This window comes from Cervus elaphus, chromosome 1 (genome assembly GCF_910594005.1).
Source record: "Cervus elaphus chromosome 1, mCerEla1.1, whole genome shotgun sequence".
Lineage (NCBI taxonomy): Eukaryota > Metazoa > Chordata > Mammalia > Artiodactyla > Cervidae > Cervus > Cervus elaphus.
The window spans coordinates 47,062,533-47,089,160 of record NC_057815.1 but is presented as its reverse complement, the minus strand read 5'-3'; the positions used below and the strand labels follow the sequence as shown (position 1 = coordinate 47,089,160).

The 26,628-nt window shown below is 40.3% G+C and overlaps 1 protein-coding gene across 4 annotated transcripts in view; it reads right to left on the bottom strand.

Moving 5' to 3' along the window:
• The window catches only part of JHY (junctional cadherin complex regulator), a 76,438-nt gene that overhangs the window by 39,217 nt on the left and 10,593 nt on the right, over positions 1-26,628 (bottom strand). For 3 of the 4 annotated variants that reach the window (XM_043893994.1, XM_043894724.1, XM_043895322.1), the window contains one exon: positions 13,021-13,537. In XM_043893994.1, coding sequence (XP_043749929.1) covers positions 13,021-13,537 — 517 coding nt within the window. Of the gene's footprint in view, positions 1-12,081; positions 12,141-13,019; positions 13,538-26,628 lie in introns of those variants that run through there. The other variant, XM_043896066.1, reaches the window with a different exon arrangement.

The following is a 26,628-nucleotide window of genomic DNA, read 5'->3' as shown; positions in this document are numbered from 1 at the left end:
TTAACATGCTGTCTATGTTTGTCATAGCTTTCTTTCCAAGGAGCAATCAACTTTTAAGTTCATGGCTGCAGTCACCATCTGCAGTGATTTTGGAGCCCAAGAAAATAAAATTTCTCACTGCTTCCACTTTTCCCCCTTCTATTTGTCATGAAGTGATGGGACCATGATCTTCATTTTTTGAATGCTGAGTTTTAAGTTAGCGTTTTCATTCTCCTCTTTCACTCTCATCAGAGGCTCTTTAGCTCCTCTTTGTTTTCTGCCTCTTTAACTCCTCCTGCTCTCTTTAGACTGTATGTTTTCAGGTCTGTCGTTGGGCCACATGCTCTGGGTCCAAGCACAGGCCATGCTTTGCCTGGAAACTCCTCTTCACCTTACTTATTCTGACCAGTCCCATTCACTGGTCTAGTCTTGGCCAAAATATAATTTCCTCCGGGAAGCCTTCCCTGATACCCCCAGGTGGTTATAACAGATGTTCCTGAGCTCACCGCCTTAGCGCTCTGTCCTTTTCTGCGTGTGATGAGTTTCACCCTGGTCGTTAGGTTTGTCTCGCCTCTAGATTTTAAGTCCCACAAGGGCAGGAAAAGGAGGGACTCTGCCGGGCTGTGCAGCTGCAGGGGCACTACTCCCAGGAGCTGTGTGGTGACTCTGGATGTGCCTGGCACATACGTGCTCAGTAAACGTTACCAAGTGAGAAGATTCATCTACATTGCTCACTGGTTGCTCCATTTACATCAGAACATATCTAATCTGTTGTTTCTCTGCCTGGATTTGTGGTTTTGATTAAAGCCAGGTGGCGGACTGTCAGCACTACAAGGCAGAAGCTAGGATCTCTTGTCTGTTCTTTCCCTTGCTGGCTTGGCTCCAGGCCTATTAGCCCTTCCTCTCTTCAGCCCTTTGCATTTGCTGTTTCCTCTCCCAAGAAATCTCTTCTCTCCTACCCTCGTGACCTGTCTACAATGGTAACCCCACCCCCAGCATTCCCTGTCCCCGCTCTGCCTCCTTGCTCTCCTCACCACTTACATCACCTGCTAATGTGCTGGTTATCTGTTTCGTCTATTGTCTGTCTCCTCCTAATAGGAAGTTGGCCCTTATTTTTGTCAGTTTTATTCACTGATGTATTCCAAGCACTTGGGACAAAGCCCGGCACAAAAGAAGCTCTTAATAATTGTATGCAAATGAATGAAGCCAACAACCATTTTCAAGAATTCGAAAGAGATTTTTAGGAATGTGGCATGAAACGTAAGTGAGGGTTGATTAGCAACCTGAACTCCCTGTGACACAGCTAAGGATATGTAAGTGTGACCTCTGGACGGTCACAGGATTCAAACTGCTCCGTGACCAAAACCCTTCAGTGATTCCACGTCGCGTAAAGGAGAGGCCTAACTCTTCAGCACGGTAGTTCTAAAACTTGAGCACGTGTCAGAATCACTTGAAGGGCTTGTTAAAATACAGATGCGGGGACTTCCCTAGTTGTGCAGTGGTTAAGAATCTTCCTTGCAAAGCAGAGGACTTGTGTTCGATCCCTTGTCAGGGAACTAAGACCCCACGTGATGCACAGCATCTATGCCAGCCTGCCACAACTAAGACCTGATGCAGCCAAATAAATAAACCTTTTTTTTTTTTTTTTAAACAAAACACGGATGTAGGGAATTCTCTGGTGGTCCAGTGGTTACAACACAGTGCCTTCACTGCCAGGGTACGGGTTCAGTTCCCTGATCAGGGAACTAAGATCCCACATACCTCACAGCACAGCCAAAACAGCCCCTAAACCAAAACAAAAACACAAATGTAAAGACCTCACCCTGGTGTTTCCAGAGATCTGGGCTGGGGCCTGAGAGTTTGCATTTCTAATGAGTTCCCAGTTTGCAGTTCTAATGGTCCTAATGCTGCTGGTCAGGGACCATATTCTGAGAGTTCTTCCTTTAAAATGACACGTAAAGGCCCATGTGAAAGGCCCAAGCCCATTTCTGTAGCCTAAATATGGACCTCCATCCTCACAATCCAGTCATCCACAATACAATCTAGTCCTCCTCCTTCACTAACTCACGCGATTCAGTAACACTCTCCAGTCCTTTCTTAAGATAGCCTAACTTAAGCTATAGGCAAACACTCATATTATGCCTTGATATGTCTGTTTCCACTAGTTGAGTTATGTGTTTACCAAGAGTCTTTTACTTGTTTATTCCTATTGTATATGCTGTTAAAATTATAAATTTGATTTAAAGATCAAATAATCTGGAGAAATCTTGAGTGTGAACAGAGAGTTGTTTTCATGAAAACCGAGTTGAATAATATAGAATGACCCAGTCAAGCAAATGGCAATATCACAACTGGGTGAAGTATGTGTCTGTGTGTGTAAAAGACTAGGGGACACAGTCACAAAAATCTAGAAAGGTTATGTTCTTAGATTGTTTCTCAGCACTTGCTAAGTTTTTATTAATACTTTGCTTTCAAGAAATCAGAAGTGGAAACCATAGATCTTTCAAACTGATGTGAGAAAGATGTTGCAAAACTCCAGTCCATAGAATATCCACTGACAGGAAGACCAGGCCCCTTAGTGGGAAAAACAAATTTGTGAGTTAATGTGTATTTATACACTTAGAGTGAAAGTAAGTTATTTTACGTCACTTGTCATATCTGCTTTAACCACCTGACTTGATTGACTGACTGACTGCCACCTGACCAGCACCAGAGTGGTTCCTCCTAGACTCACAGGTCTCCACTTAGCAGTGTCCTCTCGTGCCCTCTTAGCACCCCACCTGCTCCCTTTGCCTGAGGTCTCTTTGCTGCCCGCCTCCACCTGTTACCTTCTACTTCTCCCTAAAGACTCAGTTCAATGACCACCTCTTCCATGAAGCCCCTCTGACTTCCCCAGACAGACATGGGCATTTTGTTTCTGGGTTCTTTAGGGGCCACGTGTGTCTCTAGGACAGCAGTTATCACTTGGTCCTGTTTACATGTCTGCTTCCTGCTTGGCCAGAAGCTCCTGAGGAGCCTGTTCTCTGACAGAGGCAAAAATGACCACAGAAACGTGGCATCTGGTAAAGAGGCAGAGGATGGTGCCCGTCACCGTGGCTCTCGACTCTACTGCAGAACGGGGCACTGTGGCCCGGGTAAGAGAGCACAGAATTATTGCATTCTCCAGGCACATGATCATTATTATTTTTTAATTGGAGGATAATTGCTTCACACAATTGTTTCCATTTCTGTTGTAGAGCAGTGAGTCAGCTACACGTGTACATACGTCTCCTCCCTCTTGAACCCCCCACCGCATTCCACTCCTCTAGGTCATCACAGAGTACTTTGATGAGCCCCCTGTGCGATATACCAGCTTCCACTGGCTCTCTGTTTTACATATGGTAGTGTATGTATGTCACTGCTACTTTCTCAGTTCACCCCACCCTCCTCTTGCCCCTTCTGTGTCCACATGTCTGTTTTCTATGTCTGCATCTCTATTCCTGCAAAGAGTCCAGACACGTTTTTTGAAAGTTATCCTTAGACATGATTAATTCTGTTAAAGTTCTGGATTTTGAAAGGGCGTGCTTCAGTTATGAGGAAAGTTGTCTCTTCACGGGTCCCTCCTCAGTAATGCTGAATTAATGAAGTGTCACTTTATAGATCAGACAAATAAGTGCTGACTAGCGCATACAAGAAAGATGCCTTAAGAAACGTCTTGTATTGAAAAACCATAAAGTTCAATTTAAATTATGCTGTTATAAGTAAGTGCTCTTGTTGTGGTTGCATAGGGCAAAATTAAAAAAAAATCTATCAATGAACATACACAGAATACCTACTCTATAGAAGAATATTTTTTTGTCAGTATGAGACGTGGGACTCAAAAACACCACCAAACTGGAAGAATTCTATAAAAAAGCATTCTGTGTTTCTGACCAAGTATAATTAGAAAAAGATGATCATAATTTAAATAAAAGTAAAGTTTAATTTTATAGACAACCAAAGGTTTCTCAATGATATTCAAAACCACAGAAAAAGACAGCATTATATCACTTAGATATTAATCTTATCCAATAGGAGACTAAATTCAGATCAAACATTCAGTAATAAATGTAACATTTATAGAAGGCTATATGATTATGCAGAGCATTCACATATAACATCTTATTTGGCCATCTAAATAACTCTGGATCTGTAGAAGAAGGTAAACATTCAAGACTTAATTTACCAAAGGTAGTAACTGGCTCTAATAATAATGGGGCTCAAATCTGATCTTTCGATGCCAGATTCCATTATTTAAGTCAGGAGCATGAACTCCTCAGTTTTGAAATTTTTTTTTTCACTTGAGAGTGATAAAATCCTGAATCACCTCCCCTCAAGTATTTAAAAATTACATTCCTTCATAAAAGATGTATAAAGTGCTTACTGTGTGCCATACTTTAGGAATTCAGAGATGAGCCAGCCCTTGTCTTCAGGAGCCCAGAGTCATGTAAAGACATACAGACACAAACATTGAATAGTGCAGCGTGGTGTCATGGGTTTTATGGTGGGTGTTCTAGGATGAGTGAGGAACTCAAGAGTGTCTTAAAGGCAGAGGGCTTGGGGCTGAATCTCAAAATGGAGGGTGAGAGTTTCCCAAGGAAACAGGACAGGGAAGGGTAATTCATCAGCCTGGACAGAGGGCCAGGGGAAACATTGGGTTCAGGGAGCCGTGAGTTCCCAGAGTGTGGCTGGAGCATAGGATGCAGGGGGGCGGGGGGTGACAAAGGACGAGGCTAAACCGGCAGGAAGGGGCCAGGTCACAGAGGGCCTCAAGTACCATCCTGAAGGTTTGAGCCTTATCTTGAAATTAACAGGGACCCTCATTAAGCAGCTGGTTGATACGATCTGATTTGTATCCAAGAAGAACACTTGTGACCACAGTGGAGAAGTTAGATTTGCACGAGCTGTGATATGAAATTGCACTTCGAGACCAAAGCGTCAAATATTCATTAAGTTCCTTGTCACCAAGTATAAATGTTTGAAACAGTAACTTAACATTAAGAGGCCAAATGCAACTTTTCAAAGAAATATTGCCAATGAGTACAAGACTATAGGGTGCTGTAATCCCTGGGGCAGTGTTTGATTGATGCGGGGACCTTCAGGAGACAGTCTGGTTAGTGGACAGTCTTTTGGGAGTCACATCATAGAATGGGCTGCTAGAGTCTGTGTGCATGCTAAGTCCATTCAGTCGTGTCCAACTCTGTGTGATTCTACGGACTGTTGCTTGCCAGGCTCCTCTGACCATGGGATTCTCCAGGCAAGCATACTGGAGTGGGTTGCCATTTCCTTCTCCAGGAGATCTTCCTGACCCAGGGATTGAACACTTACTGCATCTCATGCATTGGCAGGTGGGTTCTTTTACCACTAGCTCCACCTGGGAAGCTAGGCCATCCTTGTGGCAATATTTTGTTCTTACTCTACCTGAAGTCATATGCTTTTCATTTTCAGACACTGTAGCCTGAAAAAAAAAAAAAACATTTAGGGGGACCTGTTTTCAGGGTGGATTCCTTTCCTTTCTCGTGACTTAAGGAATGACCCGTTTAATAACAGCTTCCCTTCACTGAGTGTCAGAAGCTTTGTATAAATTCTTCCAATAGCCCTCCGAGGCAGAAATGAACCCCCATAACAGATGAAGCTAAGGTTTAAAGAGTCACTTGCTCAAATATCTAGTTAGTAGTACGACCTAGTACATTGAAGAGCCAGCATCCAACCTGTGATAGTCTGACTCCCAAACCAGTGTTCTGCTTTGGTTTCTTCTCTTCTCCCACTATATTGTGTAGCCCCTTCCAAGGCTGGGTCCAACCAAAGCTCTTTGCCCAGAGCTTACATAGTCTTCTCTTTCTTGCCCATTCGTGTCTCAAATCATATTGTCTCAGAAAGTGAAAGCTTCCCTAAGCATCTCATTGCACATCCCAGTTATACCTTTATTAAAGAAAGTTGATTCAATATCCTTTGAGGTGTTGATCCCTACCCAAAATTATTTTGTCAGATGTTTCTCATCAGGTGATTGGATGTAAGTTTCCTGAAGACTGGGCTCTACATCTCTTATTTCCTGTGATATCACTAGCACTGAGGAGGGCATACAGCTGGTGTTCAATAAAGATACGTTTGACTGAGTGACCTGCTGCCTCAGCAACAGCCTCAAAGATGTGCTGATGTTCAGAACGGGTCGTGGATTCTATATAAGGACCTTATATTGTTTTGAAGGCCATAGGTAATGGAATAACCTTTCTATATGCACGCCGCAAAGTATCTGTAATTTCTTGAAGAAATTACAAGGGAAAGACAGAATAACATGTATAAAGCACTTCCCGCTGTTTTCTGAGCCCATAATAAATTTCACCTTCATCAGTCTTCAAAGTCACATTTTAGAATCAAGATAGAAAGGTAGCTCACTTTTCAAGAGACAATTTCCTTTAATGGTAGATCATAAATTGACTTAATTCTAGTGAGTTTCAGACAAATACTTCTGACTACTAAACAAGTCATGAATAAAAGCAAGCACTGAATATTCACTAGCTAAGTATTGGCTGACTGTGATACTTAGGTGCCCTCTAGCGTGTGTTGGTTTTTATATCAATTCCTTGCCTTGCACATCATGTGACTGAGATCTTATAATGCATTCTAAAGGTGATTTTTAAATTCCATATATATGCGTTAGTATACTGTATTGGTCTTTATCTTTCTGGCTTACTCCACTACAATATTATAAAGCCTCCATATTATATTATATTAGCCTCCAACTAACAAAAATAAATGAAAAAAAAAAAGGTGATTTTTCCAGTGGATTTTAATGTAAGATAAACAGATCTATGAAAAATGGCGAAAAGATCATGGAGAAATCAAATTTAAAAAATCAGTGGTTCTACTCTGAGCCATTATTTTCAAGCAGAAGTGCAATTTAGGTGATCCTGAGCAATCAGGGAGTATAAAGTTACCAGGGTTCCTACAAAATACTAGATATTGCAAACACATAAGCATGGTTCAAAAGTAAGACATATGAAAAGGCATGAAATGAAGAATTGTGCTCCCACTCTACTTCTGCCCCATACTCTACAATTAACCACCTATGTATTCTTTCTATTTTAAAAGCATAGCAAGAAAATATATATATTTTTATTCCTCCCCACTTTTTTTGCACTATGTACACTTTTCTACCACTTTAACTTCTGTCTTAGTAATAATAAATCCTGATAGGTTGTCCATAATGGTTCATGGGGAATATCTTATTTTTTTTAAAGCTATAGAGTTCTCTGGTATATGGACGTACCATAATTTATTACAGATTTCCCAAATAATAGACATCTGGGTACCTTCTAATCTTTCGCTATTTGAAATAAGGATGAAATGAATGATTTTGTACAGGGTTAGTTCAAAACTGCACACATATAACAAGGATACAGTCCTGGGAGAGGAAGATGTTGGGTCAAATTTAAAAAATAATAATTACTAACATATAGCATTCACTATAAGCCAGGCATCAAGGTAAGCACTCTCCATATATTAATTCACTTAATCTTTTTAATAATCCTTTGAGGAAGGAAGGTACAATTATCATCTCCATTTTAAAGATGAGGAAAACTATAGAGAGGTTGCACAGCCTGCCCAAGGTCAGACAGCTCGCAGGGGGCAGTGTTAACCAGCCTGGCTTGAAAGCCTATATTCTTGGCCATTATGCTTTGCTTTCTCAGGAGTGTGTGTAGTATTTGTATTTTAAGTGGATATTAGCAACTTGTCCTCCATACTAGTTAGTCCAATTTGTTCTCTAACCAGCTTGACTGTACTTTTTTTTGCCCAGAGGTTAATAAAAAATTGGGAATTTTATTGGTTTAATTATAGATGAAAAATGGAATCCCAATATAGTATTAATTTGCATTTCTCCTAAATGACCAAAGTTGGATATGTTTTCATATGTTTAATAGCCACATGTATTAATTTTTCTGTGGACTATGAATTCCTGTATTTTGTGAATTTTTATATTCACAAAAGATATTGTCTATTGGTCTCTTTCTTACTGACTTCTAGGAGCTCTTTACATATTAGAGCTATTACTTTGTGATATGTATTAGACATATTTTTCTAGTTCTTTATATCTTGATTTTCTTATGCTCTTTTTTCTTGCAGAAGCTTTTGATATTTATATACAGTTTACCCTTGTACAAAGTGAGGGTTGGGGCACTGACCCTCCATACAGTTGAAAATTCATGTATAACTTTACAGTCAGCCCTCCATATCTTCAGTTCTGTAGCTCTGAAGTCAACCAACTAAACACTGTGTAGCACTGTAGTATTTATTTATTTTTAAAAATCCACAAGTAAGTGGACCTGTGCAATCAAACCCATGTTGCTCAAGGGTGAAGTGTAGTCAAATTTATCTGTGTTTTGTAGATTCTGGATTTTGAATAATTTCAAAGTTATATGAGAATTTTCTTGTTTTCCCCCTAGTATTTTATGGTTTAATTTTTTTAAGAGTATAATTTCTTTACAATATTGTGCTAGTTTCTGCTGTACTACAGTATGAATCAGCCATATGTATACAATGGTTTAATTTCTAAAAATTAAATATTTGACCCACTTGGGATTTATTTATGATGAGGGGTATGTATCCAACTTAATTTTTCCCCAAAAGTCTATCCAGTTGTCTTCTTGGAGAACTCATCATTTCATCACAGATTTGAGGTCTTGCCTTTATCAAATAATTATGTCTGATCATATATTCTCACATTAATTTGGTCCTAATTCTAGCCTTCTGTTCTATGTGTCTGTAAATGCATTAAACACAACTTTATTATTTAATTATTGAGGGTTTAAATATACTCTGTTATCTAGTGGGGCTACATTCCTTCATGACTCTCTTTTTAAAAAAAATTTGTTTAATTGTATAATTACTTTACAATATTGTGATGGCTTTTGCCGTATCTTTCATGACTCTTAATTTCCAGAGCTTGTGTTATTATTCTTGCCTGTTTTTTATGTGAACTTAATAATTACCTCTTCAACCTTTTTTTTTTTAATGGGTTGACATTTTTACTGGGATGTTGTGTTGTGAACTTCTTAGACTTACTTTCAAATCTTCCCAAATAACAATACACTTAAGACCCTGCTTAAGACCCTGTCTGATTCACTGGGCATAGAGACTTGCAACAAAATGATGGGTTTTCTTGGCTGTGTAGTAGTAATTGACATTTATTCATTCACTAAACAACAGAGATCATTTATCCTTTCAATATATCTAGTTGTAAGATGTTTGTCATCTCTTTCAAAGAAATGAGTAGGGAAAAACAGATTTCCAAATATGAAAACCTTCCAAACCGATGCTGCTTAATCTAAAACAGCCTCCAAACCTGCCACCCCAACTTCTTACCTCACATCCTCAGCCATTGCAAACATCAAGGGCCAATGCGTAGGGACTTACACAATTGTTACTATAGGTTTCTGAAAAACCCTCTATGTTCTTTCTGTGTCATCCAGGGACCAGCACCCTTGGCATCACCTGGGAGTTTGATAGGAATGCAGACTCTTGAGTCTCACTCCAGACCTACTGGATCAAAATCTGTATTTAAACACGTCCTAAGGGGGTTCATAAATACCTTGAAGTTTGAAGGAAAAATGATCAGTGGTTCTTAAAGGGTGGGCTTGGTAGCAGAAATGGTGTCCTCTGCAACTATGTAGAAAAATTCAAATCCTTGGGCCCCACCCTACCCCTAATGAATCAGAAATCCTTGGGTTAGGTCCAGCAGTCTGCTTTAACAAGCTCTCTAGATGATTCTAGAGGAGGAAAGGAAGGACGAGAAGAGGACAAGGGGATGACAGAGAATAAGATGTTTGGATGGCATCACCAACCCAATTAGACATGAGTTTGAGCAAACTTTGGGAAATAGTGAAGGACAGGGAAGCCTGGCGTGCTGCAGACCATGGGTCACAAAGAGCTGGACACAATTGCACTTCCAAAGTGAAGCATTAGAATTTAGAATTAGAATTGTGAAATTAGAAAAGCAAAATTAGCATTTCAGTTGCTGTAGGCTCAGGAACCAAGACTCTTGTCGTTTCCAGGTGATTCCAACGTGAAGCCGAGGATGAGAGCCACTGCTCTAGTGTGGAACAGTGCTTCTCAAACCTGGCTTCACGTTAGAACCACTGAGGGTCTTTTTTAAAAATACTGATGCTCAGGGTCTCATCCAGAGATGTAAACTGGTCTGGGTAGTGAGAATCACATTCCCCCCCACCCCAGATTGAATCCAGCCAGGATTTCAAACCACTGTTCTAGAAATACTATTTCTCCCACATAAACTTCAAATCACAGTAAAGAGAATAAAGTTTGGAGGTGACAGAAGATGGACATCTTTTATTTCCCATATATGTACTGAGCCCTGATAGTATGTTAGGCTAGAAGATTTAAAGATAAGTACAGGGACTTCGCTGTTGGCCCAGGGGTTAAGACTTTACCTTCCAGTGCTGCGGGTGCAGGTTCAGTCCCTGGTTGGTGAGCTAAGATCCCACATGCCTTGTGGCCAAAAAACCAAAGCATAAAACAAAAACTATACTGTAACAAATTCAGTGAAGACTTTAAAAATGATCTACATCCAAAAAAAGAAAAAGAAAAAATCTTAAAAAAATAAAAAAGTACAAAGAATAGTTCCTGCCCATCAGGGAATATATAATCTGTACTGGCAGAAATACCTGCACATACATCATACATAAATGATGTATGACTTGAAAGGAACACATCATTCTATGCTACTGACTCTAATTCAAAAAACAAGTTACACCTATTATTGTATATCACTATTAGGTCAAACGAGTTTGTATCTTTTTTTTTTTTAAGGAATTGGAGTAAAGTGAAGGAAATGTATGTTGGAAAATGGTGAAGAAACAATTTTGAATATAATTAGCAATCAGCCTTTAGACATTTGAATCTGGAGAAAGTGGAGGAAAAGATCCATGGCCACTTCACAGAATAATTCGAGAGCTTAAAGATTGGGCAAACCTGAACTGCTTTAAAGTTTCCTCCTGGGCATAATGAAAGAAAATTATGCTATGGAATCTGTGACAATCAACACACCCTGATATTGTTTGTAAATTAAGCTATAACTATTAAGAAAAATTAGCAATTAAGAAATCAATTAAGGAGCTTATAATAAACCTTTTTTCAGTTTTGTTATTGGAGATATAACTAATTCTTTTTTGCCTCACTATTTGCCTCTTCTCTTTTGAGAACACATTTAAAAATAAAGGAAAAATATTGCCTTCATCTAGGAGAAATTATTGACTATAAACAGCTTTCACAGAATTTATTTGTATTTAAAAATGAGTGACCAAGCAAAATTTAAAATGTCACATAAGTTTCATGGAAAAGTACATTCACAACTAGAACTGAGTAAAAAATGTTGAAAATTCTGTTTGAAGTCAGCTAAGTGTTTGTTTTGATAATCCACTAAAAATACATGTCCACTCCTTTGTTTCATTTTCAGTTACGAAGGCAAAGATAAGACATAATCTTTTAAGACCATAGACAGAGTTTCCTCAGTTAAGAAAAAATCACAAATGTTCACTTTCTTGTTCCATCAGAAAATACTCACAGGTTAGAACAGGTCAGAGTACCCTAAATAATACCAGTTTGAATTTGAATAGGTCTAAAAGCGTCCCTGTGTGTGTGTGTATGTGTGTGTGCACACGCTTAGTGGCTGAGTCATGTCCGACTACCCTCAGCCCCATGGACCATAACCCTCCAGGCTCCTCTGTCTATGGAATTTTCCAGGCAAGAATACTGGAGTGGGTTGCCATTTACTACTCCAGGGGATTTTCCTCACCCAGGGATCGAAGTCTGTATCTCCTGCATTGGCAGGCAGATTCTTTACCACTAGCACCACCTAGAAAGCCCCAAGGGCATCCCTATTTAATATAACAACCTCTCATTCATGTTTGAAAATGATCCCATATTGTTGAGTGATGAATTTCAAGCTGTTTCCCCAATAAGGGTGGTGGATGCACTGATCCAGCCCTTCTATTTTCCATGTCCACAAACATGTCCCCTAGGAGGTGGGTTGATGTGAGCTTTATGTGCGTCCATCAAATAGAGCTAAGTTTACTGGCTCCAGTAGGTCTCAAATCCATCATCTGGGGTAGAATAAACCCTCAAAATGATCAGATGAGAAAGGGAGGGGACATATTATTATTCCAATTTTATAGACAGACTAAACTTTATAATCATTTTGCATCATTTGCACAGGTTAAAAGACAGTACAGTGATTATCAATGGGAGTTGGAAAGATAATAGAATCACCTGGATAATAATAATAAAAAAAATACCCATGTTGTACCCTGCTGTCCTTGCACTACCACCACACACACTGACACACACACACACACACACACTGCTGCTAAGTCGCTTCAGTCATGGCTGACTCTGTGTGACCCCATAGACGGCAGCCCACCAGCTTCCTCCATCCCTGGGATTCTCCAGGCAAGAATACTGGAGTGGGATGCCATTTCCTTCTCCACACACATATATATAGAGATACACACACACACACACACACACACACACACAGAATCTGAGCTGAGAATCGCTTCTGTCACTTGCTGTTACTGATATGAGTGTGTGATGTTATCTCCAATGTACTAGAGGGATTTAATAGGATCAAAGACCAGTTCTTTCGTGGGAACAAAGGCAGCCAACACAGAGAATCAAACCCTCAGCGCTGTATTTTATCTAATGGAGTTTATAGTTAAAAAAAACAAAAACAAACCAAAAAACCTATGGTTCCTTGGATGGAAACATTTTGGATCTAATAATTGAATTACAGCACTGTAAGCCATTAATGACTTCTATTTTGCTCTTAAGAATTTGTGGAATAATCCCCCCAATTCTTCAAAGAGGGGCAAGGTACAGGGTGTTTGTTTTACTTAGGCAGGCGCTTACAGTGACGTCACCACCCCAAAGGAGGTGATACCCAGCTACTTCAAGCAGAGGCAAATTCCCGTCTAGTGCCCAGAAGAGATTTTTTAAGAAGTCGCTACATACCTGTTCCAGGTGACCTTCCCCCCTTTTTTTATTGTGAAGTTGAAGGTAAGAGTCCATTCTTGGAGTGGGTAATCCCAAAGTCAGCTTGTTCTTTTCCACAAAATATTGTTTGGACTTCCTTCGCCGAGGGCCGCGTGATCCTGGCAGGAATGCCTGGCTGCGTGAACTTGAACTCTTCAAGTACTGAGAGAGGGTGCTGGACTCCTCCTCAGGGTCGCTGTCACTCAGCACGGAAAACGGCTCGGGGCGGTGGGTGCTCAGCTCGTAGTTCGGGCTTACGAATTCACTCCCAAGTAAGGAGGCTGTGCTCCGTGGCCTCTTCTGTTCACCTTTGCCCGCTGAGAGGTCCATCGAGGGCTCCTTGGAAGGGTAGAGTGGGTTCAGAGTCAGATTTTCTGTAGAGCTGTCCACAGACTCCGGCAGTGCTTCTACAGGCAACAGCTTCTCCTCCTCTTTCTTACTCTTCCAGTTTGGATCGTATCGGAGGTGTGAATATTTGTCTTCTGTGGGTTGTTGGCTGCCCAGAGCAGAAAAGAAATGTCAAGTCCTTCATCCAAACAGTCTACTCATTCTCTTCAGCTGACCATCTTACTCGACATCAATCTCCATCTTTCTCTTACAATTTTCCTTTTTATTATCTAACATGTGAAAGACACGTCTCAGGCTCAGACTAGGCCTATACACTACACATAAGGGCAAAAAGTCGTCATTATCTAAGTTCATTGAAATATGGAATAAAAAAGGGGGATGGTTCATTTCTAAATGCTGGGAAACCCAACATCTGTAACATTAAACCAGTGAAATCATCTTGGTGCGTGCTATTACTTAGACACACCATAAGTTGCATAAGTAATAAGCTGCTGAGGATAAAATGGATTTCACACTTAGCTGGTGATATACACATTTAGCTGTTTATCAAAGAAGGGATATTCGACCATTGCCTGGACAACGACTCAGTCTGCATCTTTTGTGGGAGAAAAGCAGGATTTATGCCAACTGAACACCTATACAGGTTCATCTTCCTGTATCAGTGATTTTTATTTGTCACTTCATTTTGTCTTTGTAGATTTTTCAAATATGCTATGGGAAGATCTCTCACATTTGGGATCAGACGTTGCCTCTGAAAGCTCTCAGCTCATATTCTCTGGGTCACGTCTGTGTACACAAAACTCAGTAGACAGGTCAGCGTGTGTTTTAAGCTGTAGAAAAGCCCTATATGAATAAAAAGTTAAGCATAGGGTCCTGTCTGGTCCATATGAATGGGTCCATAATCAGTACATATGACCTCAAATCAAGTCCTCCCTTTTTCCCTATGACGATCTCAATTTGTAAAGCACCTCCTAGTCTTAATCAAAAAAGGAAAAAAAGAATGCTGGTAATATGGGCATATTTAATGGCCTCTTTGATCTTCAAAAGCTAAATGGGAGAGATTTTCCTTCCTCGAGTACAGTAGATGCAATCCTCTAATCAAAAAGAAAATGTAAATCATCTGTGCTTTTTATGCTATTTGATATTCCCGTTTACAGAGGACATAATTTTATGCTGGGTAAACAAACTAATGGTGCCCCTAATGCTAATTTAGTCTTCTTAATGTGAACCTAGATTTCTTTGATTTGATGTAAAGCAAAAACTAGAGCAGAAAGCCCCAACTTCCATATCTTGCTAAATTGTCACTTTGAGTTTTTAGTGTCTTTTTTTTTTTTTTTAAACCATGATGCAAGGCTTGCTGGATGGGATGTCAGTTCCCCGAATCAGGACGGAACCTGGGCCACAGTGGTGACAGTCCCGAGTCCTAACCCCCTGGACTGCGGGGGAGTTCCCCTTGTCACTCTGAATTTGTAGTTCACATGTTAAAATGGAAAACTTATTGGGATGGACTGCTCTTCCTTTTCTACTGAGGGAAGAAAAATGACATTCTCCTCCATCAAAGCACCTGGATGGATGGTCCATGATTGTCAGGAAACTGACATCAAACCATGTGACTCATCACTCCCAAAACTCCACAGGGCTGCCTGCCTCTGGGGCTTTGAGGAGGTCTCCGTGCGATGTCCTCTACTGACCTTGGGGCAGGGGTTGGTCCAGCAGGGCATGATCTGGACTTGGGACTAGACAGACCTGGACTCAAGTCCTGGGTCCATCACTACCTGTCTGTGACTCAGTTGGTAGACCATGTCATCTCTGAGCCAGTTTCTCTCATCCGTAAGTTAGGACTCAGTTATATTTATTCTTGCATAAAATCCAGATGAGACAATGGAGCTTAATTCATGTGCTGTATTTGTGTTTAGTTCACTGTTCACCATGGCAACTGTATCTCCTCACCTAGGTCAGGTCCTGAGCAGCAGGGACTGAGGGCTGGCCTTCCTTTCCCTAACCTCTGCCCTGTGCTATGGGCAGAAGAGGTAAAAAGTGATGCTTAAATCAATAACTGAGCATTAGATATTTATATTTTTTTAAAAAATCCAACAGTAGTAAATTAGGATTTAAACATGCAGAAAAGCTGTTTTCTTTGGACCAAACCAGTGGATGACTTTAGGGCTTATTTTGTGCTGCATCAAGTATAAGGTTCAGCAGTGGTTGTTTAGACGGGGAAGAAAAGATGAAAGTACATCTTCAAGTAAATAAAGATAGAAAATATTTTTTAAATGAAGAAATGTGCCATTTTCCCATATCTATGATATATTCAAAGGAAAATGTGAGTTTAACTCTCCTCATTCATTCACTTGATTCGACAGAATTTAACTTTCCTCATGCATTTGCTTGTTCAGCGATTCTATAGATGTTTATTGAGCACATGCTAAGTTAGGGGGAGGTGGTGCTAGTGGTCAAGAACCCGCCTGTCAATGCAGGAGATGTTCGATCCCTGGGTCGGGAAGATTCCCTGGAATAGGAAATGGCAAGTCACTCTAGTATTCTTGCCTGGAAAATTCCATCATGTCAGAGGAGCCTGGTGGTCTACAGTCCATGGGTTTACAAAGAGTCGGACACGACTGCACATCCCCACACAAGTTAGGGGGAGATGGTGGTGAGCTCAGCTGGGGATATACACCAGGAAGTGAGCGATTTCCAACTGGAGTCATGAGTGTGCCGAGCTGGAGAACAGGGCCAGGAGGACTCAGGAGGGACATCCAGTCCCATCTTGGGAGAAAGGGAAGCTTTCTGAAGGCATTGATGGCTTAGTTGATACCGAAGGCTAAGAAGTGCAGAGAGTCTAAGCCAGGCTGAGGAAACAACTTGTAAAAAGCAACAGGGGGCAAGAGAACATGGGGCTTTCAAAGGACAAATTTTGCCTGGATAAAGTGGAGGGTAGGAGTGGGGACGGTTGAAGAGTGAAGCTCAGGGTTAAGCCGAGGTGAGATTTTGCAGGGCTTTGTAAATTCCATGAAGGGTATGGCTTAACTCCATTAACTTGAAAGTTTGGATTTACTTTAGCAAAATCACTCAATTAGAGAACAAAGTAAGACATAGATACATTTGGATAGGCACAGTACTGTGGTGTTCAAAGGGCTTATCTACGGTTATCTACGGCTTATGTACGGTTTCAGGGGGAAAGTTTTAGAACAGGTAGCCTCCTTCTTTGCACTATTTAAAGCAGGGGTTGGCAACCTTAAAGGTGATACATCTGGGCCTCTCTGGTGGCTCAGTGGTAAAGAATCAGCCTGCCAATGCAGCAGATATGGGTTCAGTCTCTAGTCCAGGAAGATCCCACATGCTGTGGAGCAGCTAAGCCTCTGCACCACACCTATCGGGCCTGTGCTCGAGAGCCTGGAGCAGCAACTACTGAGCCCGTGGGCTGCAACCACTGAGGCACGTGAGCCTAGAGCCTGTGCTCCACAAGAGAAGCCACCGCAGATAGAAGCATTAGCACCGCAACTAGAGCGTAGTCCCTGCTATCCACAACTAGAGAAAAGCCCGTGCAGCAATGAAGACTCAAAAATAACAGACAAATTCTTTTAAAGTGACACATCTTATTGGGGCCCACTGCTTTCCTAGGGTGGGTTGTAGAGTGCTGGCTCTGGGAAGATAGCACATATTAGGGCGTGCTGATCTAGGGAATGCTTATAATGAATCTCCATTTTTAACCTCAGAGCAACCCTATGGGGAGGTGTCACTATTATGCCCATTTAATAGATGAAGAAACTGAGGCTTGGAGAGTAAGGAGCAGACTGCCTGCACTGAGTTACCCGTGCTGCCAGTTACCGTGGGAGTGTGGGCAAGTTATTGTACTTCTCTGTGCTTCAGTTTCCTTATCAATAAAATGAGGATGCTAATAGTACCTACCTAAGAAAAGATGATAGTACCTACTTCATAGTTGTTGAGAGTATTAAGCACATTTGTATACATATATATGCTGAGAACTGTGTTCTTTTTTTTAAATATAATTTTCTTATTTTTTTGTGTTTGCTTTTTAAAAAATATTTTTGGTTGTGTTAGGTCATAGTTGCGGCACACGGGGTCTTCGTTGTGGCATGCGAGCTTCTCTCTAGTGGGGGCTTGAGGGCTTAGTTGCCCCGCAGCATGGGGGATCTTAGTTCCCTGACCAGGGATCGGGCCTACATCCCTGCATCGCAAGGCGGATTCTTAGTCACTGGGCCACCGGGGGAGTCCCTAGAACTGTGTTCTTGGCACAGAGTAAGGAAGGTCCCAGGAAGGGTCTGCTGTGGAAGCGCGTGCCAGCGAGCTCCGTCATGCGGCCTGTTGCTGTGCTTCCTGTTCTGTCTCATGACACCACACTGCTTCCTGCTGATGGATCCCAAGGGATTCTTTTCTCCCTCAGGCCTAAGTTATTTCCAGGACACACTGTTGTCTCCTGATGCACTAAGTGGCACCTTAGTGGCCTGAAAGAATGAATATTCCATCTTAAAAAATTAAAAAAATTTTTTTTTCCCAAGAACTAGGCATCATGGAGAATCTGTTTGAACTGTGATTTAGGAAAATGGGATTAAGAAATGTCTGTGTTTCCACACAATGAGAAATTTTAGGCACTGCTGAGAGATGATGAGGAAGATAAAACTGGGAGAATTCAATTATTTTAGACTTTCAGAAGGAGATGTAATTTCTAGCCTCAACAAATTGCCATCGGACACCGCCCACAGAAGCAGTATCACACACCTTGGAAAAGACGGGTGTTTTGAGTGAAATCTGGAAAATTCAGAAGGTTTTGAAACAAATCAGAAATACTGAGTTGCTCTGGCTGTGAAAGATATTTTTGAACCAATTGTTTGAAGAGACACTCTAATAATGTGTGTTTACAAGATTAGAATCAGAAAATGTGGCTCTTCTAAGAGCTTTAATTATACTGTACTGCGTACACCTACAATGACTATCTTAAAACATCCCCCTTTCTCTTCCTTTTGATGGAAACCATATGTAGGGACAAATGGGAGGTTATGTTTTGCAAACTCAGGGGCGTGAAAAGCTTTAATACTTCATGGAAACAAATCTAATGGTTGAAATAGAACATGATACTAAAGAACCCCATTGTTCTGAGCTTGTGTGCTGAGAAGCTCCATTGTGTTGTGTGGTCCAGGTCAACACACTGGAACAAAATGAGTGTGAAGTGCTCCTTCATCAGTAATCATGTGCACACACAACACACACCTTGTTTTCTCCCCATTGGATAGGGAGGTTAGACAATGAGTACACAATGCTTTTGTTGCCATTCAGACAACAGATGCCAGGTCTGCCCTTCAGATGCCCAGGTTAGAGATGGATGCAGAGAGGAAGGGGAGGGTGGTCTCCTAGGCATATGCCATCCTATTTGCTGTCTCTAATGGACCACATTTGAGTACTGACTGTGACAACTTCAGTCCAAATAAAATCAAATCTCCATTTGACGAAGAGCTTCGTGTTCAGTTGAGTATTCAATCAAAAAATTACTAAAATTAGAGCATGTTTCTAGTACAATTAACATCCTTTGCACTCATAATAAAATATTCAATAACTGGCCATTTTGCCTGTCAAGGAGGTGAATAAAAGCATTGCTATTAATCATTTAGCAGTTATTTCTTTGCCACTTTATTTTAAGTAGGCAGTTAAATTGAAACTGCACATGTTATTATTGATTTAGGTTTAATTTAATCCTTTTAAACAGAACAATTATTCCCAATTTATATGCCATTAAATCTTTTATGGATATGAACAGTAAATTCAATTTCTGTTTAAGTGTACAGTTTTTAATGCTTCTTTAAGGAGCAATAAAACTGACAATTGTTTCCAAGGATTTCTGAATTCTGTGCTCATCGTAATCTTTTTATCAACAGCTTTTAAGTAAATAAAATGAAATAAATCCCAAAGGATCAAAAAAATCACTTTTGCAGGTAGGAAAGAAAAAGGTTTCACAAGCATATTGAAATCCTTTGGGAAGGCTATTTACAACCCAGAAAATTTCATCTAATACAGGCATTTATTCTGCTAAAAAAAAATTAAACATTTTAATAGAAGAAAAGTAGTTTAATGAACCAAAGGCCAAAGACTATCCACAAGTGAAGGGGTTGGATTGTTCGCTGGTGAATTTTGTTGACTGCAGTCATACAGTTTGGATGATTCCAACCAAAGTCTCCCTTTTTTGACAACAGCTTTTGGCTGCAAAATAACCAAATATTTGCACCAGGTTCTTATTAGTACCAGTCTTGATTCACGGACAATCTGTGAGTTAAAATAAATTATCTTAAGAGGGCATGCTAGTAATTGCAATGTGAAATTCCAGTACCTTGTTTCCATTAAGATTATTTTACGTGAAACAGAGGCTGCATCCTCACAAGGGAAATGCTGTATGACAGAGAACCTATTTAGAAACAGAATTCTCCTCCAGTGAGTTTACAATGCTCCTGCCAGACGTCTTCTGTGGAAGGCTCAGCAGTTCTTTTAATTCTCCAGAAACAGTAGCTAAAAGGCAGAGACCCAGACTGACAGTACTTCCAGGTGCTTACACTTTCTTTAAATAGTTTCTTGTACTTTTTTCTTTTAAGATTTTTTTTTTTTTAATGTGGACCATTTTTAAGAAAACCCACTCCAGTATTCTTGCCTGGAAAATTGCATGGACAGAGGAGCCTGGTGGGCTACAGTCCATGGGATTGCAGAGAGTCACACAACTGAGCGCGCGCACACACACACACCATTTTTAAAGTCTAGATTGAATTTGTTACAATATTGTTTCTGTTTTATATTTTGTTGTTTTTTTTTTTTTTTGCCAAGAGGCATGTAGGATCTTAGCTCGCTGACCAAAGATGGAACTCACATCCCTTGCATTGGAAGGCAAGATATTAACCACTGGACCACCAGGGAAGTCCTCTCTTGTATTTTAACTGCCAGATACTAATGGCACTGGAATTTCAAGGTAGCTGTGATGTCATTGGAAGAGCACTGGAGGTCTTGACACCTGAGCCCTAGTCCAGATTTTGCCACTGAGCAGTTATGTGAACTTGGGTAAGTTTCGTATCCACTCTAGGCCTCAGGTTCCACCTTTTATTAATACAGTAAGGGATAGGCTGAACTTTAAAAGAACAAACAGCTCTAAGAACCCACCATTTAAAAAATTGAATTGGGCCTATCATGGGAAACTCAGCGATGCATATAGAGGTTGGGGGGAAAATTTTAAATTCAATCCATTAAAAAATTATAGTAACCAAAGACTTCCACATTTCCAAATTTGTCAGGGAGTAGAAACAGATGAATACAGTGAAGGTTGTGAATTAAACTTATCTCCTCAGTTACTTGGTTATAATCTTCCTCTTGATAAACTGGCAGTACTGTAGGTGATGTAAATTTCAATAACACATTGTGAGGTTTTAAACTCACTATTTATTTACTTATTTTAACACAATAACGCATCCCCATTTGGAAATAAGCTGGAAAGGAACTCATGGTCGTCTCCGAGGGCAATAAAACCCCAGGAGTCATGGTAGCATTAGCATTTCTGGCAGGGACTGTGCCTCTAATAGACACAATTCATGCCCATGCACACACTTCACTTCCTCCTCTGACTGCTCGTCTGTCATGATGGCACAATGCCTGCTCTGAGGAATGCGTCAGGGTTTGACTGCTGCATAGATTGTGAGCAAGTGAACATAAGACAGCAGTGACCAATACTTATGACAGCAGGTCACTTTGATATGATGATACCCATGTGATCAGAAATAAATGACCAGCATGCTATTAGCTATTGCCAAATACTGTGTGAACCCCATAGGACTGGGTACATATGCATGCATGCTCAGTCGTGTCTGACTCTTTGTGACACTATGGACTGTAGCCCGCCAGGCTCCTTTGTGCATGGGATTTCCCAGGCAAGAATACTGGAGTGGGTTGCCAATTCCTTCTCCAGGGGGATCTTCCCGACTCAGGGATCAAACCTGTATCTCTTGCATCTCCTGCACTGGCAGGCAAATTCTTTACCACAGAGTCACCTGGGAAGCCCTTGGGTATAGAGTAGAATGCATTTGAAGAGGTTGGCCAGCCAATGACCTTAAATGGAAAATCTCTCTCATCAAGACAACATAAATTAACATGGATGAATGTTGCTGGAAACCAACAGGAATGAAAGTTGATGCCTGGAAGCTCTCAGAACGTTCTTGATAAAACTAGAATGTTACACCTAGCCTCAAGTGTCTTTACTCTCCCAACCAGAGGGGTAAAAAAAATCTCTATGACATTTATGAGAGGAAGTAATCTCTCATCAGCTCAAATATATCTTATGTGCGAAATTGGAGAGGGAAGTTAAAATTCTGAGTTTGGGTTTTTACTAAGTCTCTCTATCTACTTTTGGTTTTGCTTATCCCATACTAATATTTAAGTCCTAGAAATCACCATTCAGTACTTCACTTGATTCTTGTATTATTAATTGGAAACAACATATAGTCGTCCCTGGTATGTGTGAAGGATTGGTTCCAGGACATGCCGAGAATACCAGATTCTGTGGGTGCTCAAGTGGCAGGACCCACCCTCTGTATCCATGGTACTACATCCACTAATTCAACTAATTGTGGGTTTTGTACTACTGTAGTACTATTTATTAACAAAAAATCCTCATGTGAGTGAACCCATTCAGTTCAAATTCATTTTGTTCAAGGGTCAACTATATATATATATACACACACACACACACTACATATTTATATATAAATACTACATATTTCATACATATATATGTGAAAGCTTTTGAGAGGAAAAATTATATACTACCACAAAAGTGCAGATGATTATTCCTGAGCCCTTTCCTTACTTTCAGTCTGTTCTGAACATTCAAGTTAACTGAGAATACCTTCCCACGCCTGTCTTCCTCCCAGTAATTTCTGGCACAAGGTGGTCTGTTAGACAGAATGGGGGATATTTGGTGAGGGCTCTGCTTCCCAGGTGATGAGAGAGGCTTCACTGAAGGAAAACATTCTGTTTTCCAGGAGGGAAATATATGCTGGGGAATATAGGCTACTGTGACCCTGTTCTTATGGACTCTCAAAGGATGTGAATCTGAGCAAGCTCTGGGAGGTGGTGAAGGACAGGGAAGCCTGGTGTGCTGTAGTCCATGGGGTTGCAAAGAGTTGGACATGATTGAGTGACTCAACAACAACAAATGATCCTCCTGCCCAAAAGTAAAATACCATTAATGTTTATGTGTTCTGAGGACACAGGATCCGTTACAGATTTGTATTACTTAACTAAAATTTATCATTTTATATGCATATTTAATCTGGCCTTAGTCCATACTGAAGCTGTTACAGCTTTAATTTCTGATAGCAAAACTGAGTTCTTGACCAGATCAGTCCTTGATCACCTATCCATATACATAAAATTGGAGACATAGACTTTGGAGTTAGAAGACAGTTCATTCAGTTCAATTTCTGGCTCGGCTACTTAGTAGCTGCGTACACCTAACAAAACTTTCAGAGCCTTGGTTCCCCATCTGCAAAATGGGGATAATATTGTCTAAGAGCCTCTTGCTGGGATAAATGAGATAGTATATATCTAGCAAATGGTCCTCCAAATAGTAGCTAATTACATTGAAGTATTTTTGTAAATAAAACCTTATCAAACACATATACCAGTTACTGTATTGCTGCTTTCTGATTTTTTTTTTTTAACGTATGAGGTTTCAGCGGGCCACAGGACTGAAGAGGTTATTTCTAATGCTCTAAGAATTACATTGATCTCTTTTTCCCTGAGTGCCGAGTGTCATAAGGCTAATTCTGGAGTGGGGTTTAAGGATTATCACGTGAAGATCCTCTTTCCACTCTTGATTCATTCACTGTAGTCAATGCTGCTCAAATTTCTATTAAGTAAAAGGTTTTTCTAATCCATATACATTGAGCTGAGGCTTGACTTTGCTGAGGTACAAGGGAGTAATTGCTTTGAGGAGGTTCTAGTAACATCAAAACACAAGAGAAGAGCTCAAGTGACTTGTCAGGCAGCTTTTAAAATGGTTGCCCATAAAAGCAAGAAGAAAGAGATTTTGCTTGGTTTTAAGGCAAGGCTTTGACTAATTATTTTGAACTACAGTTCCCAGAATGCTATCTACCTGACAGAAATGAAAGCCCTCTTGAATTTCATATTGAGAGCCTGTGATCAATTTGTGTATTTCTCAACTCATAAACTACTCAGATCTAAGCAACGATACACCTAGGACAAGTTTCCAAGATGAACAGAGAAAGGGGCCAGTAAGGAAACGCTCAACTGGATGACATTTTTGTAAAGCTTAAAAAAAAAAATTTATTTGGCTATGCTGGGGCCTTAGTTGCAGGATTTTTCAGTTGTGGTATGTTGGATCTATACCCTGATCAAGGATTGAGCCTGGGCCCCCTGCATTGGAGGGCAAAATCTTAGCCACTGGACCATCAGGGAAGTCCCTGGATGATATTTTTGAGGCACTATTTGACTAAATGCTTTGGTTGTGTTTTCCTCTGTAGTAGAGAACTGGTTCTCCAAACAGTCAATGTATGAAGCACTGCACAGCCAAACAATTACTAGGGCCATAACCCACTCTAATCCTGAGGATTATAGTCTTTCATTAATGTTTCCAAGGCAAGTCAGTCTAAGGAAAATATCGTTATTTTAGGATCTGTGAATCAGAAGACCAAGGCCCTAACTATGCTTTTGACTTTGTATTATTCTTTATTTAAAAATACATTGATGTTTTGGGGGCTCCCTTGGAGTCTAAAGTGTCACATTCTTCTAGCTACTATGGATTTGTGAAATTGTTACTTTTCTTTTTACTCTTGAGTGGTGACTGTCTCTTCCTCCAGTGCTCTGAAAAAGATAGAGAATCAATGACTCTTCTAAGGGGATCCTGTGTAGTGAAAAGGAACACTGGATTGAAAACTGAGAGCTGGGTGCTCATTTCATCTCTTCCACTAAATTACTTTGTGACACAGGAGATCAAGCCCTGAGCCTTTAGACTGGGAACACTGATTCCAAGACCCTAGACTACCAGAGAACTACCCCTGCTGCTGCTGCTGCTAAGTTGCTTCAGTCATGTCCAACTCTGTGCGACCCCACAGATGGAAGCCCACCAGGCTCCCCCATCCCTGGGATTCTCCAGGCAAGGACACTGGAGTAGGTTGCCATTTCCTTCTCCAATGCATGAAAGTGCAAAGTGAAAGGGAAGTCGTTCAGTCGTGTCCAACTCTTAGCGACCCCATGGACTGCAGCCCACCAGGTTCCTCCATCCATGGGATTTTCCAGGCAAGAGTACTGGAGTGCGGTGCCATTGCCTTCTCTGAGAACTAACCCTAGGGAGTATCAAATAGTGATAACTGACACAAAGGAAACCACTTGAATACAAGACCCAGCATCACCCAACCACCAGTAGTACCTGTGCAGGACGCCTCATCTAAACAACAAACAAAACAAAAATACAAACCCAGGCATCAGCAGACAGGATTACCACCTCACTCAGCCTTGCCCATAAGAGGAAAAACAAACAAACAAACAAAAACTCAGCATAAATCTCACCCTATACAAAGCTTACACAAACCACTGGAGCAACCTTAGGAGGGCAGAAACCAAAAGGAAGAAAGAATTCAACCTTGAAGCCTGGAAAAAGGAGACCTCAAACACAATAAATTTTAAAAAAATAATGAAAAGGCAGAGAAATACTACACAAATGAAGAAACAAACTAGAAACACAGAAGTCCAAATAAATGAAGAGGGAATAGGCAAACTACCTGAAAAAGAATTCAGAATAATGATAATAAAGATGGTCAAAAACCTTGAAACAAAACGGAGAAAATGCAAGAATCAATTAACAGAGACCTAGAAGAATTAAAGAATAAACATGCAGAGACAACACAATTACTGAAATTAAAAATACTCTAGAAGGAATCAATAGCAGAATATCTGAAGCAGAAGAATGAATCAGTGAGCTGGAAGATAAAATGGTGGAAATAACTTCTGAATAAAGTAAAAAGAATGAAAAGAACTGAGGACAGTCTCAGAAACCTCTGGGACAATATCAAATGCACCAACATTCGAATTATAGGGGTCCCAGAAGAAGAAGAGAAAAAGAAAGAGTATGAGAAAATTTTTGAAGAGATTATAGTTGAAAATTTCCCCAACATGGAAAAGGAAATAGCCAATCAAGTCTAAGAGGCACAAAGAATTCCATACAGGATAGACCCAAGGAGAAACATACCAAGACACATACTAATCAAACTAACAAAGACTAAACACAAAGAAAGAATATTAAAGGCAGCGAGGGATAAGCAACAAGTAACATACAAGGGAAACCCCATATGCTTAACAGCTGATCTTTCAGCAGAAACTCTTCAGGCCAGAAGGGAATGGCAGGATATATTTAAAATACTGAAAGGGAAGAATCTACAACAAAGATTACTGTACCCAGCAAGAATCTCATTCAGAATCAATGGAGAAATAAAAAGCTTCTCAGACAAGAAAAAGTTAAGAGAATTCAGTACCACCAAACCAGCTTTACAACAAATGTTAAAAGGACTTATATAGTTAAGAGATACAAGAGAAGAAAAAAGATCTACAAAATCAACCCCAAACAGTTAAGAAAATGGCAATAGGAACATATATATCAATAATTACTTTAAATGTAAATGGATTAAATGCTCCAACCAAAGGACACAGAGTGGCTGAATGGATACAAAAACAAGACCCATATATATGCTGTCTACAAGAAACCCATTTCAGACCTAAAGGCACATATAGACTGAAAGTGAGAGGATGGAAAAATATATTCCATGCAAATGGTGAGCAAAAGAAAGCTGTAGTAGCAATCCTCATATCAGGCAAAATAGACCTTAAAGAATATTACAAGAGATAAGGAAGGACACTACATAATGATCAAGGGATCATTCCAAGAGGAAGACATAACAATTGTAAATATCTATGCACCCAACATAGGAGCACCTCAATACATAAGACAAACACTAACAGACATAAAAGGAGAAATTGACAGTAACACAATAATAGTAGGAGACTTTAACACCCCACTCACACCAATGGACAGATCATCAAAACAGAAAATTAATAAGGAAACAGATGAGAAGGATCTCATTCATATCTTCAGGACATTCCATCCAAATGCAGAAGAATACACCTTCTTCTCAGGTGTACATGGAACGTTCCCCACGATAGACCACATCTTGGGTCACA